Source organism: Zootoca vivipara, chromosome 1, assembly GCF_963506605.1.
Source record: "Zootoca vivipara chromosome 1, rZooViv1.1, whole genome shotgun sequence".
Taxonomy (NCBI): Eukaryota; Metazoa; Chordata; class Lepidosauria; order Squamata; family Lacertidae; genus Zootoca; species Zootoca vivipara.
Window position 1 is genome coordinate 38,625,143 of NC_083276.1, and position 18,958 is coordinate 38,644,100.

At 39.6% G+C, this 18,958-nt stretch overlaps 1 protein-coding gene across 5 annotated transcripts in view; it reads left to right on the forward strand.

Moving 5' to 3' along the window:
* Positions 1-18,958, forward strand: part of CDIN1 (CDAN1 interacting nuclease 1) — a 136,431-nt gene that overhangs the window by 57,802 nt on the left and 59,671 nt on the right. For all 5 annotated transcript variants that reach the window (XR_004692302.2, XR_009557409.1, XM_035110456.2 and 2 more), the window contains 4 exons: positions 6,016-6,095; positions 6,423-6,472; positions 15,040-15,107; positions 17,403-17,468. Coding sequence is in view for 3 of the 5 variants with exons in the window: in XM_035110456.2 (XP_034966347.2) it covers positions 6,016-6,095; positions 6,423-6,472; positions 15,040-15,107; positions 17,403-17,468 (264 nt within the window). In the remaining 2 variants the exon portion in view is untranslated. The remainder of the gene's footprint in view (positions 1-6,015; positions 6,096-6,422; positions 6,473-15,039; positions 15,108-17,402; positions 17,469-18,958) is intronic.

Genomic DNA, 18,958 nt, shown 5'->3' on the forward strand with positions numbered 1-18,958 from the left:
ACTTAGATACTACTTCTATTAAACCTCATCATTTAATTTTGACCATTGTTATCTGCATAATATTTCACATGAACTATTTCTCTCTGCAAGCTTGCTACCAATAATATGTTAAGTCAAATAGAAACAAAATTGTCTATGATTTCTTACACACACACACACACACACACACACACACACACACACAAAACCAACAAACAAATACTTCTGTCACTCTAAGCTCTTAAGCTTCCATTCTTAATCACTTTGTAGCTTGGTGTCTCAATTGACCTGCTAATATAGTATCACTATACTAGTAGAATCCTTGCTGTGTTGCTTCAGTTGACTCAGAGCCAATTCTCACTTTATAACCACTTTGTAAAAAGGTCACCAGAAATACTGCTATATGGCACCAGCTCTACACGACAGCCGTAATATATCAATAGAAATTTAAAATAAATTTGCGATATATTCGGGATTTTATTTCTGGCCTAAGATATGTTTTAGTCATACGTTCAAGTCTTTCTTCAAAAGCAAAGAAGCATCATTAAACAGAATTGAAATTCTAGTTTTTCTGTTCTGTTAGAAAATGCCAGAAACCCCAGAAGTGTAATGGATGGAGTGTACATTTCCCCACCTTTTGTGGCTTACCACTTAAAAGAAGCACCAGGAGTTGCTTTTTTATTTTTTATTTTTTTTAAAAAAATAAATTTTTCAAATAAACCAAAAAAAAAACCAACCACAAAAAACTGATTACATTTTATCTTAAATTCTCCCATCTCAGTCTTTCGCTCCGCCGAGCTATGACTTCCCTCCCTCCCGTCATTTGGCTTTATTTCTCACTCCTTTCTCACAGTTCCTTTTTATAAACATGGATAAGTTCACTTCGTAGGATTTATTTCAGTCCTGCAAGTGTCTTTAAGCTTCTACAGTTCTTCTCCATATAGTCAATAAATTTACTCCATTCCCTCTGGAACTTTGTCTCTCCCTGGTTTCGAATCCCGCAGATCAACTTTGCCAGTTCTGCATAGTCCATCATTTTCGTTTGGCACTCCTCAATCGTTTGTATCTTCTGTAATTTCCACTTTGGGGCTAATAAAGTCCTTGCCGCGGTTGTAGCATACATAAATAATCTCTTGTCTGCCCTTGCTATTTCCTCTTCCATTAAACCTAATAAGAAAGCTTCGGTTTTTTTGGGAAAGGTGTACTTAAACATCTTTTTTCAACTCATTATAAATCATTTCCCAAAATCCTTTTACTTTCTCGCATGTCCACCACATATGGTAAAACTCACCATCTTTATCTTTACATTTCCAACATGCTTTGTTACTCATCCTATACATTTTAGCTAATTTCACCGGTGTTGAGTACCATCTGTACATCCTTTTCATTACATTTTCCTTCAAAGTGTTACATGCAGTAAATTTCACTGTTTCATTCCATAATTTCAACCACGCGTCATATTCTTTTGCCCATTTTATCATCACATCCTTTGTCATTTCATCTTGCTTCTTCATAGAAGCTGCTCAACTCGCTTCCTACCAGAGTTCTTGACAGGGGTTCTAGTCCTGTGGGTTGGATCTTGGATGTGAGTAATGCTATTGACAGGAAGGAAAGCACTTAAACTGCCAGCAACCTGATTTTAGCAGCTTCGGTTGTCAAATCCAGCACTAGGAGCTCCGGGTCAGTGGAGCTCTGTTTGGCTGCTCTGCCCTGAAGGTCCGAGCCTCCTAGCCCAGTGAAATTTTATGTTGTACACCATTTGTTGTTTTATGTGAATCAATATATACCTGTGTTAAATACAGAAATGGCACAAAGAAACAGCGGGCATGCTGATCCGTGGTGTCTTCTACTGATCAGTCTCCATATAAGTTGTACTTTATTCACCTAGGACTATATGACTTCAGAATGTACTCATGAAGATGATCCTGTGTTTCAGCACTTTCTTCCTGTTGGTGGAAAGTTAGAATGTCAGGGAGCCATGCAGTTTTCTATGTACAACCACATCTTTGCTGTGGGAAAAAAAATTCAAATACAGTATGCACACTCTGCTTGCCTTCTGAAGTGCTAGTCTTCCTCCCCTTTATCTGTTCCTTTTGCTTTGTATTTTCTTGCAACCTCCATTAAGTTTAAATTTAATAATTATATACTGCCATTATTAATGGTGAAAGCTCCTTGGCTGGATATTTTTTCTCATACAGTGCCAGTTTCATAGGTTCTCCTGATCCAGGATTGTTTGCAAGGAAGCCTCTTCCTTGTCTAAAAGGAGTCGTCTATCGCACAAAAGCCATATTACCAAGAGAATATTAATTCATTTTAAGTTGGTGCAATTGGTCATCTATCCACAACAAAATATGTACGCTGAGAAGATGCTATAATTACTTTTTTCATTAGATAAGCTTATTTTAATTGCTAGTTCACATGCAACAAACATGCATAATGATAATTATCAGGCTGATAATGAAGTTCATTTGGAAGTATTTTTGCACAGGTGAACTGATTGCTTCCAGATAGCCGTCTTGTCATCTGTTATTCAATGCTTGTAAACTACACCATGTTGGAGGTGCATATTAGACATATAGTGGCTGCATTTTAAAAAGCCTTTTAAAATGCCTCTGAAAACTTGATATGTGTACCCAATTTTTCCTGAACTGTGTGACTCTTTTCGACAGGGATTGCACAGGAAATGAAAATTCAATAATAATAATAATAATAATAATAATAATAGAATATTTGAGCTTTGGGCATATATCATAGCCACCATGAAAACACAACCCCATGCCAAATTCTACTCATCTCTGCTGAAATGCTAAGAAAAGCTTTTGCCATGGATAACTGCTATCATCTGGTAATTCTTCATGTCCTTGATTGTGGCTGCCATGATTGTGGCATGGGGAGTCTCAATGCAATGATGTTTGTCCATGCAGTAATGATGTTATGACAAATAGAAGGGAAGATCTCTCTGCAGGGATGCAATTTGGGGCAGCATTCCATATGCTCTGACTCTCTCATTAAAAGAGGTGAAAAGCTTGGCCCACTCTACCTGAGAGACTCCCATCCCACACATGTAACCTGTATCCTATAACAATCTTCCAGTTCAGCTGAGAGAGTCTGCTTCATGGTATTTTTTTTGCCCAATATGCTATGGGAGCAAGAAGCGCCATTCTCCTACAACTGGTCAATTCACAATATAACAGTTCTTATCCATACCTTTATCATCTGAGGCCCAAGTAGTGCCTCATAAACGGTTTACCCAAGCCTGCATAGAGTTCAGCCTCACCATCATCCTGACAAACACTAACATATTGGGTCAGGATGTAGCCAGCTCTCCATGCATCATCACTGGTGACCACATGCTTGAGGTGGTAGGTGATTTTGTCTACCTTGGCTCTACCATAACCAGCAACTTCTCCATCGACCCTGAGGTGAACAAGTGTATTGGCAAGGCAGCTACGACAATGGCTCACCTCTCCAAAACACCGACCTCTTCACACAGGAATTTGTGGGAGGTTCAGTGAAATTGGTATTGTATTGGGCCACTGCCACTGGATTTGCTTGTTTTGCAGTATTTTGTAGAGTATCTGTTGAGCAGATGCTTTTGTTATGTCAACCACACTGGGATTTTTGTATGGAGAATGGTATATAAATTAAAGAAAATAAAGAAATTCCTTCTCATGGAGATTAAGCTAAACCAGAGCTCTAATAGGCCCCCCCCCAAATTGTCTGCCTTTTGGTGGTCAGAATTATGATGGGGGGGAGTATTTCTTTTTTACTGATTTGCTTTGGCTATTTTTACATGAACATGTGGATTAAATGTTAAATATAGAATCCTAGGACAAATTTATGGAACTACTAATCCCAGAACAGATTAGCCTGTCTGGCTTCAGTTTAATTATTGTTTAGCATCCTAATTAAGTTAGTGGCAATAAATAAGATGACTTCAAAGTCCAGACTTTCCATTTAAGGCCGAAATTGCTCTAGAGGAGAAACTGTTCTTGAGACGGCTCGTTCTCGCCTTCATTGTTCTGTATCTCCGTCCCGATGGCAGGAGCTCAAAGAAACAGTGACCAGGATGCGATGGATCTCTTGATATGTCTAGTGCTTTCCTGTGGCACCTGGTGATATAGATTTGTTATATGGTAGAGAATGAGCAGCCAATAATACTCTCTGCTGCTTTGATAATTCTGCACAACCCTATCCTATCCTGGGAAGTACAGCTTCCGTACCACACGCATAACCCATAAGTGAGCACGTTCTCAATGGCACAGTGATAGAAGGCAAGCAGCAGCTTTTGCGGAAGCTGCGTCAGTCAGATGGTGATTATGGGGCCATGTGAGTTCATAATTTCAAGAAAATAATTGAAACTCTCCCTGTCCACAACTAAGTACTTGCAAATATTTTAATAAGTAAATATTTTAATAAAATTATTACATTTTGGTTTTTAAAGCTATATGCTAGTTTATACTGGTATTATGTAGGTGTTCATTTTATTTATTTAGTCAATTAATATCCTGCCCTTCATCAGATTAATGGGGAGGGGCGGTGTTCAACCTTCTGTATTCACTGTAAGGCCTGACATTTTAAGGTAACATTAATTTAATAAATGCTTTCAGTCTCCCTTGTGCCTTGGCAAAACAGCGGCATGAACAGAGAAACAACTTTCTGTATTTTAGTTCTGTATTACTTTTGGTTTGTTATACCCTTTTCAAAGGCAGGGGTGCATTTTTCAGTAAAAAGGCTTCTCCAAAGATAAGTGAAAGTACACTGTGGGATTTGAAAAGCAAATTTTGGTGTCTGTGTTGAAATTTTGCTTTAGGTACATGTCGTATTCTAGGAAGGTGAATATGAGGAATAGGTACTGATCTCACCACATGTTTGCATATGATCAGTATGTGGACATCTGATAGATGGAGGGATGGAACAGCTACTGCAGCTTCTCCCTGTGGATATAGATTGACTCCACAGGATTACAGTTTTATACTTTAGTATTCGAGTATTGGAGTTGAGGCTCCAATACTTTGGCTACCTCATGAGATGAGAAGACTCCCTGGAAAAGACCCTGATGTTGGGAAAGATTGAGGGCACAAGGAGAAGGAGACAACAGAGGACGAGATGGTTGGACAGTGTTCTCAAAGCTACCGACATGAGTTTGACCAAACTGTGGGAGGCAGTGGAAGACAGGAGTGCCTGGCGTGCTCTGGTCCATGGGGTCACAAAGAGTCGGACGCGACTAAACGACTAAACAACAACAAATTTGAGGAAAGGACCTTCCTTACCTCCATATGCTGGGAGACCTCAGATATCTCAAATATTTGAAAGACCGTCTTGGGTGTTATGTTCAGTAAGTTGTGGAATTTCCTTTCCACAAAGGTGTACCTGGCATCACTGATGCAGAAGCTGAGGTTTCAGGGAAGAAGGGGCATAGAAGATACACAGTTTTACTCAGAGCAGAACCATAGAACTTTACCCATTGAGATGAACATCTCAGTGAGTCTACTCTGAGTTAAGCTTAGTTGAACACCACTCATTTTATATGTAGAAAGGCAAGTACAGCATTGTAATGGTTGGTATCCATCTGTCTCGGGAGACACCTAGTTGCACCAGTGCTAGTGTTGATCTTTAAATCCTATGACAACTTGTTTTTTTGTGGTGGTGGCCATTTTCAATTTTAAGCTTATTTTGAAATTTAAATAAAAGCAGAATATAATTATTTAAAATGTTTGTTTGTTTCCATCATCATCATCATCATCATCATCATCATTTTACAGTAATTTCCCATGTTTAAAAGAGTGTAATAATTACTCATCTAGTTTCTGAATCATGGCAGTCAAGTGCACAATTGTGCACTGCTTACATTTTATTGAATTAGATGAATTGTGCATACAAAACTGTGCAGGATTACATCAGTTTTGAAAATGGAATGCATTCAGATGTTATTAGTGTTTTCTTAGCATGTTTCACTCCCACCCCCCCACCCCCGACAGCTGGTTAGTGACATGTTTACAGCAACACTTACAGTATCATCTTCTTCCTCCACAGCTTCCAAAACTCTTATAAACAGTATGCTGCGGGACCCTTCTCAGATTCCAGATAGAATTCTAGCAAACCAGATCTATCAGGTATTCATCTCTTGGTGGCTGTGCCGTTATCTGCCTAGCAATGTAAAGGATTTTAAACCTCATTTAATTACTGTCATCATAATCTATCTCTGAGGTCAGGCAATGCATAAATGGCAATGCAATTTTTGTGAAGAGAGCATTTCGCTTTTTAATGGGTTGTTTTTATAGAGAATAAAAAGCATGCAATTTTTGTTTTCCGTGACTAACTCTGAAGAGCTTTTGATAGCCCTTATGAAGAAAAGTAATTACTTTTTTTTAGGATTCTGTTTAAACTGTAATAGTTCTGCAGTTGCCCATCACTGTACTACTTTTCTTATTTGTCTGCAGTGTACTGTGAATGACTATTGTTATGGACCGCTGGTGGACTGCATCAAACAGTATCCTTTCTCGTAAAAGTTTAGGTGCGCAATTGATGAGCTTAGACTCTGTGGAGGAGACGTGTCTGGCTTTAACCTGACATAAAGTTCTGCTTCACAAAACACATATCATACTCCTCTCTTTTACATTCAATCAACTTACAAGAGGGTCATTGCAGACCCTGTCTCTTACACTGTTTAACTAACATCAGATATGCCATATGAAAGTTGTCAGTTCAGTAGATATACATTTCCTGTGCTTAGATGGAATCCTGTTGATGTTGGTCACATGAAATATGTAATCTTGGATCAAATTATTAGCTGTCATAACTTACATAGTACTATAAAAATTGTTACTTGCTTTGCATTTTCCATTGGACAAAGGGTATTTGAAAAAGTGACAATATCTTGACTTACCAGTAGCCTGTTCTTGCATCTGTCCAAAGTGGACAAATACAGTTCAAGATAGCTGATGAACAGAAAACTTCCTAAAGCCTTATAATGGGAGCTCAGTGCTTCGGACTAGGACTCTGCATAGTACTTGAAAGGTGATGGTGAACTGAGTTATTTAATTAACTGAGTAATTTAAGAGGAGACCTGTAATTCCATTCAAGTCTATAAACTGAAAATTTTCTTAGTGTTTGGAGCAAAGATAGGAAACTTGAGGCTCTGCAGATATTGTTGGACTCAGTCAGCCCCAGTCAGCATGGGCAGTAGTCAGGGATGATGGGAATTGTAGTCCAACAGCAAGTGGAGGGCCATAGGTTCCGCCCAGTCCCTTTTTATATCGCTTGTCCCCTGGATATTATTAGAAAATCTTGAGTTTTAGGATGGTAAAAAATTTGTAGATCTCTGCAGGTGAGATCTCTGCCCAAGTTATTTGTTTAATGATTTTTAAATTGGTACAACCTTTCCAAAAAGCTCAAAAAATACAAATTGCAAACATGAACAGGTAATTTTCAAAGCACGGTAAAATCAAAGTGAATCAGCAGCAGCTAATTCAATCTTCACTCAAAGGTTTTGGTGAAGTTATAAGTATCTTTCCTACCCTTCCATAAGTTTTATAATAATCTTATTTATTACCCCAATAGTCAATAAATGATTATTTCAGCAAATTCTATTCTGGTTTCCTATATCAGGTGTACTTGGGGTGGCTCTCCCCACAAAATGGCCTAGTTCACATACCAGCCAGTGGGTTGCGGTTTGTGGTTAGTGAGGAGAGAGCTTAACCACAAGCCCCAGTTTGGATGACGAGCTACGCCAAAGTTTGCCTTAGCTCAGCATAGCAAAAAGGATCAGAGAAGTGCAAAGCAGCTATGATCTTCTATCCAGGAACCTGCACATCCACACAGTCCTGCTAAGCCATAGTGTGACATGCAGGTCAGTTCTCTAGGGCAACTGGGATATCTCCTCATTTGGGCAACTGGGAAGGACACTGCTTCCTAATGGAAGGGGTGCCTAATGAAGTCTCTGTGAGGACCATGCTGAGCCTTTTTCAGCTGCTACTCTTCGAAGGTGCCATGGTAGCCATAGGGAGACTAGCCCCCACCTCCCTGATGCTTACTGCCTAACATTCAGGGCTTGGGAACACCAGGGCCATAGCTGCCAAGTACCCCGTTTTCCCCGGGAAACCCCGTTTTTACTTACCTTTTCCTGGCGGTCCCCCGTATCACTTCGTCTCCCGTTTTTCTCCATTATTTTCTCCTGCCGCCGGCCATTTTTTTTCCTGATTTGCCCATCTATGGGCACCGAAAATGGCCGCTGCCGGCTTCGAAAGTCGCATGTACGCATGTCCGGAAGTGCGTAGACGCGACTTCCGGTGTCGGCGGCAGCCATTTTTGGTGCCCATAGATGGGCAGAGCAACACCGGAAGTTGCGTCTACACACTTCCCGACATGCGTAGACATGACTTCCGGTGTTGGCGGCGGCCATTTTTGGTGCCCATAGATGGGCAAAGCGACACCAGAAGTTGCATCTACGCAACTTCCAGTGTCACGCGGCTGCCGGTCCCGGATTCTGCAGTCCAGGACTTGGCAGGTATGACCAGGGCTTTGGTCTCTGCCAATGCGACATCTCCATAACTATGTGTGCAAATCAGTCCCACATAGCACTTAGTGGGGTGAAGTAGGTAATTAATTCTGCCCGGCTCCATTGCTCTTCCCACAAGCTACTGCTTTGCACATAGCTCTGGTATTAGATATTGGGGTTCTAGTTCAAAACAAAGTAGATCCTGTGACCTGAGGTCTACCTACTTGCATAAAACAAAAATAAAATACCTCAGAGAACTCTTTGGGAGCGGCAAGGTGCCTTCCATAGTGCCTTTGAGAGAGATTAATGAGGAACAGCACAGCTGACTGTCCTCCTGGAACTTCCCATCTACTGTTCTACATGGCTTAGTTATATGTAAGAACATTTAATTCAGTGTTGCAAAATATGCACCTGGGCCTGCTCACAGGTCACAAATTAAATAATAGAATTCAGATCCCTATTCAATCATAAAGGTCACTTAGTGGGCTCACACCTAATCCTATTTTGAACAATTCCCCCGCCTCACACAGCACTCCATCCCCAGATGTTTCAAAAGGTCCTCACAAGCCTCTGGAGAGGTTTTGCAGGGGTAGATGCTGGAGTAGATTATCAGGAAACGTTGTTTCCATTAACTTATTTGGGGAACCCCAGAGGAGGCAGTTAGATTCCTTCTGTGCTACATAAATTGCTTTATTAGCATGGGACAATAGTGCAGGATTGTGCAGCTATTCTGAGCTACATCTGCATCGATGGTCTTGTTCTAGCCCTGACCATTGCATAGGGTGAAAAAAACAATGCTCTTGAGAAAACTCTAATACAGCAGCAGTTTATAGGATTAGTTAAATGATATTTGCTAAATGGTATTTTATGTACATTGTAGATCGTCATAATTCCTGATCAGTTTTCATAGAACGCCATGGTAATAGTTTTTTTAAAAAAATGTCAGCCATGGGACAGGTTGCATTATCCCAAACTGTGAATGAAGGCATTATTTGTGAATATATGTTTTTAAATTTGTCTGCAACACTAACCTCATTTACCTGAGACAGTCCAGTTGAATGGAATAGTACTTCCTTCTGAATAGACATGGTTAGGGTTGCAACCCTACACCTAGGGAAGTGGGGTTAGGTTTGCAGCCTTAGTTGTTAATTTTAAGCCATACAAAGTAGCTTAAAATCAATTTAAAGTTAAGGTTTTAAAAGCATAATGTCTTCTAAGGATTGCATATTGATTTTAAATACAACTATCTAATTATATATGCATGGACTAAAGAATGAAGTCAACCTCTTTGTAAATGCCAGGAGGCTATTTTTCAGTAATAGTTTGGCTGCTTACGGGAAACTAGACTGCTGGATTGCATGAGTAGAAAATGGCTCATGAGGTTATTTACAAGTTTTGCCCCATGATCAGTGCCATACATCAATAACAGGTATTACTGTAGGCCAAGTCTAAGAGTTTCTGCTGATGGTGCATTATAAATTTTGTTCATAGAATTTATCTTGCATTTTTTGTGCTCACTCATTTTCTTTCTTTGGCTCTGTCATTATATTAGAGTTTAATGCAGTACATTAATTAGAGATTAATAAGAATGGGAAATCCATTTATAGTTAAAATGTTTTTAAAACATCTGTGAAGTAAATTCATCAGCTGATACTTTATTCATAATTATAAATTGCTTTTTCTATCATGATATAACAAAGGTTGGTAGCAGTGCAGAGATATATTCTATGATAACTTCCATAATGAAACAGATTTCAAAAAATGTATAGAAAGAAGAGGTGCATATTACTTGCTGAATTTCTCAGTGGCTTTCAATACAATGAAGCACAGTGTCCTACTAGACAGGCTCTTTGGCGTGGGAATGGAATGCATGGCATTATGGTGATTCCATTTCTACATAAAGATTGGTTTGGAAAGGATGGCACTGGGAGATATCTATATGAGACTGCTGGGTGAGGTCATAAGGGGTTTGGGAGTTGGGCAGCATCAGTATGCAGTATTTCTCCTTGGCTTCTGAGACTATGCAGGTTCTAACTGTTCTCTGATCACTGTCCACTTTGATGGATTGGATGTGGGCTAATAAATTGAAACTAAATTGTGAGAGGACTGAACTTCTGTGACTAGTGGTTTCTGTGTTCAGGAATTAGATGGACAACCTGTTTTCACCCTCCTAATCAAGGAGCAGGTTTGTAGTTGGGAGATGTTGTGTATTGAGTCAAAGGATATTATATCTGTATTACTATTGTCTGTATTTGCATTATGATAAAGAAACTGCCTTTTGGTTCCAGAAGGTACAGCTACTATTGGTTCATTTAAGCTGCTGTATTTGGATCCTCTGTCTTATTGGTTTCCTCCAAAAGGCAGCACAGTGGTTGCCTGATATTGTTTCCTCCAAAATGTATCCCTTTCTAGCTAGTCCCCTGTCCCAATAAATGTAGCTTTCCTCTCATCAGAGCTCAGTCTTGTTTGCTTTAATAAAGAAGTGTTACTACAGAACTGTCTCCAGCATATTATGTCAAGAGAGCTGAAATCACGAAACCCACGTCACAACAGGAGACACTCTTTGATTCGACTTACTCACTGGAAACTTAGGTGTCTGCAGTGGTATGGAGTGCCTTCTCTCCACTATGACTGGTTTATTAGCTACAACTGTTCCTAGACAGTGATAGCCTGATCACAGTAAGTTATGGTCTGGCTACCTCCCATTCAGATTATATCCTTTGGAGTACTATTGAAGATGACTCGGGATTGTTTCTCGGGCAAAATGTGTCCGCTTGGCTTTTGAATGGAGCCACTAGCTGGCTTCTAAGTGGTTTACAACTTTAAAAATCAACACATAATTAAAATGCAAATAACAATTCTATTGGGTGCTAATACTCCCATAATTAAAATGTATAATAAAAGCAACCATTAAAAAGCATAACAAAACAGTTAAAACAAATAGCAGAAGCAAAGTAGAATCAGAAGTTCAGCTCAGGGAAATTATTAAACCCTGCTCTCATTTGAGCCTAAATATTTATGTGTGATTTTAACTAATACAGTCTTCTTATTTTGTCGAAGTTATTGCTCCCCACCCTCAGAGCTTTGGATTAAGGTTAGGGTATATTTTAAATCCCCTTCATGGATCAATGCCTTGTCGTGGCGAAGGGGCTTGAATAACTCAGAGAAGCTATGAGCTATGCCATGCAGGGCCACCCAAGATGGACAGGTCATAGTGGAGAGTTTTGACTAAACGTGATCCACCTGGAGAAGGAACTGGCAAGCCACTCCAGTAACCCTGCCAAGAAAACTCCATGGACAAAGACAACAGGCATATAAAAGTTATGACGCTGGAAGATGAGCCCCTCAGGTCGGAAGGCGTCCAACATGCTACTGAGGAAGAGCGGAGGACAAGTACAAGTAGATTCAGAGCTGATGAAGCGGCTGGGCCAAAGCCGAAAGGACGCTCAGTTGCGGATATGCCTGGAAGCGAAAGGAAAGTCCGATGCTGTAAAGAAAAATATTGCATAGGAACCTGGAATGTAAGAACCATGAGTGGAGGTAAGCTGGATGTGGTCAAAAATGAGATGACAAGAATAAATATCGACATCCTGGGCATCAGTGAACTAAAATGGAAGGGAATGGGCGAATTCAGTTCGGATGACTATCATATCTACTACTGTGGGCAAGAATCCTGTAGCAGAAATGGAGTGGCCCTCATAGTCAACAAAAGAGTGGCAAAAGCTGTAATGGGATGCAATCTCAAAAATGACAGAATGATCTCGATACGAATCCAAGGCAGACCTTTTAACATCACAGTAATCCAAGTTTATGCACCAACTACCGGTGCTGAAGAAAGTGAAATTGACCAATTCTATGAAGACCTACAACACCTTCTAGAAATGACACCAAAGAAGGATGTTCTTCTCATTACAGGGGACTGGAATGCTAAAGTAGGGAATCAAGAGATAAAAGGAACAACTGGCAAGTTTGGCCTTGGAGTTCAAAATGAAGCAGGGCAAAGGCTAATAGAGTTCTGTCAAGAGAACAAGCTGGTCATCACAAACACTCTATTCCAACAACACAAGAGACGACTCTACACATGGATATCACCAAATGGACAGCATCGAAATCAGATTGATTATATTCTCTGCAGCCAAAGATGGAGAAGCTCTATACAGTCAGCAAAAACAAGACCTGGAGCTGACTGTAACTCAGATCATCAGCTTCTTATAGCAAAATTCCAGCTTAAACTGAAGAAAGTAGGAAAAACCACTGGGCCAGTAAGATACAATCTGAATCAAATCCCTTATGAATACACAGTGGAAGTGAGGAACAGGTTTAAGGATTTAGATTTGGTGGACAGAGTGCCTGAAGAACTATGGATGGAGGCTCGTAACATTATACAGGAGGCAGCAATGAAAACCATCCCAAGGAAAAGGAAATGCAAGAAAGCAAAATGGCTGTCCAACGAGGCCTTACAAATAGCGGAGGAGAGGAGGCAAGCAAAATGCAAGGGAGATAGGGAAAGATACAGGAAACTGAATGCAGATTTCCAAAAAACAGCAAGGAGAGACAAGAGGGTCTTCTTAAATGAGCAATGCAAAGAAATAGAGGAAAACAATAGAATGGGGAAAACCAGAGATCTGTTCAAGAAAATTGGAGATATGAAAGGAACATTTCGTACAAAGATTACCATAATCAAGGACAAAAGTGGTAAGGACCTAACAGAAGCAGAAGACATCAAGAAGAGGTGGCAAGAATACACAGAGGAATTATACCAGAAAGATATGGAGGTCTCGTACACCTCAGGTAGTGTGGTTGCTGACCTTGAGCCAGACATCTTGGAGAGTGAAGTCAAATGGGCCTTAGAAAGCATTGCTAATAACAAGGCCAGTGGAAGTGATGATATTCCAGCTGAACTGTTTAAAATTTTAAAAGATGATGCTGTTAAGGTGCTACACCCAATATGCCAGCAAGTTTGGAAAACTCAGCAATGGCCAGAGGATTGGAGAAGATCAGTCTACATCCCAATTCCAAAGAAGGGCAGTGCCAAAGAATGCTGCAACTACCGCACAATTGCGCTCATTTCACACGCTAGCAAGGTTATGCTTAAAATTCTACAAGGCAGGCTTAGGCAGTATGTGGACCGAGAACTCCCAGAAGTGCAAGCTGGATTTCGAAAGGGCAGAGGAACCAGAGACCAAATAGCAAACATGCGCTGGATTATGGAGAAAGCTAGAGAGTTCCAGAAAAACGTCTACTTCTGCTTCATTGACTATGCAAAAGCCTTTGACTGTGTCGACCACAGCAAACTATGGCAAGTTCTTAAAGAAATGGGAGTGCCTGATCACCTCATCTGTCTCCTGAGAAATCTCTATGTGGGACAAGAAGCTACAGTTAGAACTGGATATGGAACAACTGATTGGTTCAAAATTGGGAAAGGAGTACGACAAGGTTGTATATTGTCTCCCTGCTTATTTAACTTATATGCAGAATTCATCATGCGAAAGGCTGGACTAGATGAATCCCAAGCCGGAATTAAGATTGCTGGAAGAAATATCAACAACCTCAGATATGCAGATGACACAACCTTGATGGCAGAAAGCGAGGAGGAATTAAAGAACCTTTTAATGAGGGTGAAAGAGGAGAGCGCAAAATATGGTCTGAAGCTCAACATCAAAAAAACCAAGATCATGGCCACTGGTCCCATCACCTCCTGGCAAATAGAAGGGGAAGAAATGGAGGCAGTGAGAGATTTTACTTTCTTGGGTTCCTTGATCACTGCAGATGGTGACAGCAGTCACGAAATTAAAAGACGCCTGCTTCTTGGGAGAAAAGCAATGACAAACCTAGACAGCATCTTAAAAAGCAGAGACATCACCTTGCCGACAAAGGTCCGTATAGTTAAAGCTATGGTTTTCCCAGTAGTGATGTATGGAAGTGAGAGTTGGACCATAAAGAAGGCTGATCGCCGAAGAATTGATGCTTTTGAATTATGGTGCTGGAGGAGACTCTTGAGAGTCCCATGGACTGCAAGAAGATCAAACCTATCCATTCTTAAGGAAATCAGCCCTGAGTGCTCCCTGGAAGGACAGATCGTGAAGCTGAGGCTCCAATACTTTGGCCACCTCATGAGAAGAGAAGAATCCTTGGAAAAGACCCTGATGTTGGGAAAGATTGAGGGCACTAGGAGAAGGGGACGACAGAGGACAAGATGGTTGGACAGTGTTCTCGAAGCTACGAACATGAGTTTGACCAAACTGCGGGAGGCAGTGCAAGACAGGAGTGCCTGGCGTGCTCTGGTCCATGGGGTCACGAAGAGTCGGACACGACTAAACGACTAAACAACAACAATATTTTAAATAAATAATATATTGGCATTCTTTGTGTGGCCCACTAATGCTTCTTTCTCTTTCTACTTTGTGGATTAAAAACGGCTTCAGAAAAACAAATTGGGATCATTCCACCAAAGCTAGTCAGTATTCACTGCCACATAGCTGTATTCAGCATCATATAATTCTAAAACTGAATTTTATTTCAAAAACTATGCCTTTCCTTCCTTGATGGGAAAAAATCAGTGCAGTTGGACATGAGCATGAAGTCTTACTGCAAGAAATGCTTTTGGAGAAAAATATATCTTTTTTAGGTAAGTTTTTATATTTTAATCTAGTACCTAAACATTCCTCATCTCAGTAGCTTTTCCAAAAGAGGTCTCCACAGATATCCCGTATTAGGTAGTAAAGAGAGGCTAAGAAATGATTGATGAGGTACATGTTATCTTTTATTGATTTAGACTTGAGCAGGAACTCAGTTACCTAATACCCCATACTGCACGGGCACAAGCTAGCAATTAATATTTTATAGAATAAGTAGCTGGGAAAAATACTTTAATATCAGCTGCTGTATTACTTTTGGTGTCATGAGATATTAGCCATAATCTAGGTCTTAGGAGACTCAGTAGGAAGCATAAGAAATATTAGCTGCATAATGCTTCATGTATTAAAAAGAAAACAACCACCACCATACAGGAGGAATTCACTTGTTTTCTTAGAAGCATGTTTATTCCCTCATATTTTTGAACAAGTATATTAAGCCTTCTTGCATTACCTATCTCTAATCTGAACAATGCTAAATGTTAACCTTTATAAGAATATTATTGCTGTTCATTGTAGAAGTATCACTTTAATTTTTTGCAGTTAACACTTGGTTAATGCAGTTCTTATTAGTTAAATAATCATTGGACTTCCCTAGAAAGCATGATCTCACTCTTTGGATTTTGTTGTGTAGATTGGTAAATTCTCAATGCAAGAAAGTTGTTGTTTTTCACCTAGAAAGGCTTACCCCACCAGTAGTAATGCCATTTAAATAATAATAATTAAATAAATATTTTACTTACTTTTTATATCTATTAAGATATTATTGATGGAGTTTACATCAATGCTCAATACATGCTATGATTTGAGCATACTAGTAGACCATAACAGAATACTATTTTCAAATACTAGAAAGCCATTCTGTTGTGTCTTCCACTTAGAGAAACAATACTTGAAGAGTTTATTTCCTAAGCATTCTTCAAAAATTGGCATTCATAAATATCAAAAGCCCCTTTCAGAATTAGATAAATTCTATTATTTTATGATAAAATACTAGATATACCACTTAAAACCTCAAGTAAAATTTACAAATTTGAGAAAATGCCAGCGTGCGTCTCAGGCTTGAATACCCCACCCTTTTTCTTCATGCATAAGGGTAGAAAGTTAAAGCTTCCATTTGCAGTTTGAAACAAGCAACAGTTTCCTGTTGCATTTAAATACAGAAAAGTGTCATCCAATCACAGCAAATCATAACAAACCAGGGTCTCATGGTTTCTCATATTTTGATAAATTATCATTGCTAGTCAGCCTTGAATCATTGTTTGCTGTTGGCTTACTGATTCGTTAGGGAGAAGGTGATCCCAGATTCAGACACAACACTAAGCTATCCCCTGCCTGGTTTGTTTACCCAGAAAAGAAGAAAAGTGAGAATGATTAGGTTACATGTACCATCATACAGCTCATGCATGGTATTGTTTATTAAGCGAAGAACCTTGGCTTTCTGCCGTGAATGCACAGCTGATGGGAAACGTCGGTGTAGTGCAAAAAAGAAGCTTTGAGTTTCCATCCCCTTGCATATAAGTAAAGGGGAGGGTGAAGCACTAGCAGATTTGGGCTCTCAAATTTCAGCAGCACTCTGTGCGATGCTAAAATTCAGCATGTCCCTCCTGCTTCTCATGCTCCATCTACACTCCCCTGTAGCACGGCACCCAGTACCAATTGCACTAACCTAAATCCACCTCTGGATGAAACGTGTGAACCCCAGGCTTGCCTCCGCTCATCCTCAAAGTGAAAAGTCACAATTTCCCATTATGTTTGAACTTGGACTTCGTGTCTGTCTATGTGCCACTGGAATGTGATGGCTGAATGCTAGATAGTTCAACATGGAAGCAAATTAAGAGGCTAGAATAACTTCTGTGTCCTATAATAACTTTAAAGTGATTTGATTTTATACTCATTTCCACCCAACGTATAAATTGAGTGAAAAGTACAGCGCGTCTTCATTGTGATAACACTAGCTATTTCTTAAAGTTACTTTCAGAGAGATCCAATCAACTAAAATATTTTATTTTGAATATTTTTCAGTAACAAAGTACTGTATGACAGGTTGAATTAATGATGTTTATAATGAAGACATAAAAATGCAGAGATGACAAAGAAGCATTTTTATATTCATGTATCAGGTTTGCTAAGAAGGTTCATTTAATCTGACACAGCATTGCATGCGTAAGAAGGATATGTATGAGTGCATTAGTAATTCTTGTACCTCCGTTCAAAAGAAAATTAATTATTCTGCTATCTTGTTAAAAGAATAATACTATTGTTTATAATATTTATTCTCTTTATAGCTGAAGATCAGTTACGTGCAAAAGGTTATGACAAAACACCAGACTTCATATTAGAGGTGCCAGTCGGTGAGTCCATGAGGTTTTTAAGCTTTGGTGGGTGAATCTGTTTATACTGAAATGCTAACGTTCTTAAAGGCGAAACAAAAAATAAAAAAATTCCTTCCAGTAGCACCTTAGAGACCAACTAAGTTTGTCATAGGTATGAGCTTTCGTGTGTATGACAAATTTAGTTGGTCTCTCTAAGGTGCTACTGGAAGGATTTTTTTTTTATTTTCTGTTTCGACTGCACCAGACCAACACGGCTACCTACCTGTAACTAGTTCTTAAAGGCATTATGGGATAAACAGGATAATCATAACACACTGTTAGATATTCACAGTAATGAAACAATTCCTGTAATAATTATAGAGCGGGAGGGAGGGATCAAAAAACTTAGATCCCAGACTGACCCTGATCCATAAGTAAACCTGTTATAGAAACATGTCATAGAAGCTGTTGTCCTGAGACAAATATTTTAAAACCTGCTTTATCCTCAGTCATTGCAAAAGCTAAAATACTGTTCCTCCGTGAGACAAACTTTAACCATAATTTGTCAGACTTCTTGCCACTCCTAATGCCCCAGTTGTGAATGTGCGTTAGCTGCCATGGTGCAAATGATAGATTGTGTCATGGGAGCTAAATAGGCATCCTGCAAATGGTAATTAGGTCAAATACATCCAGCTGTGCCCCACTTACTGAAAGTCCCAACACTGCTGCAGTGTGTGTGTTTGTGTGTTGCTACACAGTGGTCCATTTGACCAGGCTGTTACAGATGAAAATTACACAGAGAAAAATCATGGCATATGTACAACAAGCTTAGCAGGTGTGCTAAGCACCTGCATTGGTCTTGCAAATGAATTAGAACTACATCATGGATTTGACATAACAAATTTGACTTCTATCCCTTGCTATGCCAGAATTGCACAAAAGAGCAATAAAAAAAAATCATTTTAGAAAAATATACATGCCACTCAGTGCAAAGAAACCGGAGGTCCATTGTGGGCTTGCATGCATGTATTTGTTTACCTGTGCCCATGCACCTTTTTAAAAATCTAATCTTGCTTTTGAAATACAATTTTTTAGTATGCCAAAAGAAAGAAAAATCACTACCCCCTTCCAACCTTACAATGTCTTATGATTGCAGTGTCTCACACCGAATGTAACTGACCTGTAGAAAAGACATTATGAATTGAAAAGAGATGTTGCATGTACCCATTAACCATAAAAATCCTTTAATAAAAACAACTATATAAAGAGCAGTACCCCACCACACCAAAAAGTGTGCTGCTCCAAGCCAAGCAGGAATTTAGATTTGCGCACACAGAAAGCTGCCACTTCCATCAGAAAGTTTTTCCTAATGTTCAGTCAGGCTCCTTGAATCCATTGGTTCAGATCCAAACTTCTAGAGCAGCAGAAAGGAAGCTTGTTCCGTCTTCCATGTAACAGCTCTTCAGATATTTGAAGATGGTTATCATATCACCTCTAGCAATATCTGGAGGTGCATAGGTTTCCCAGTC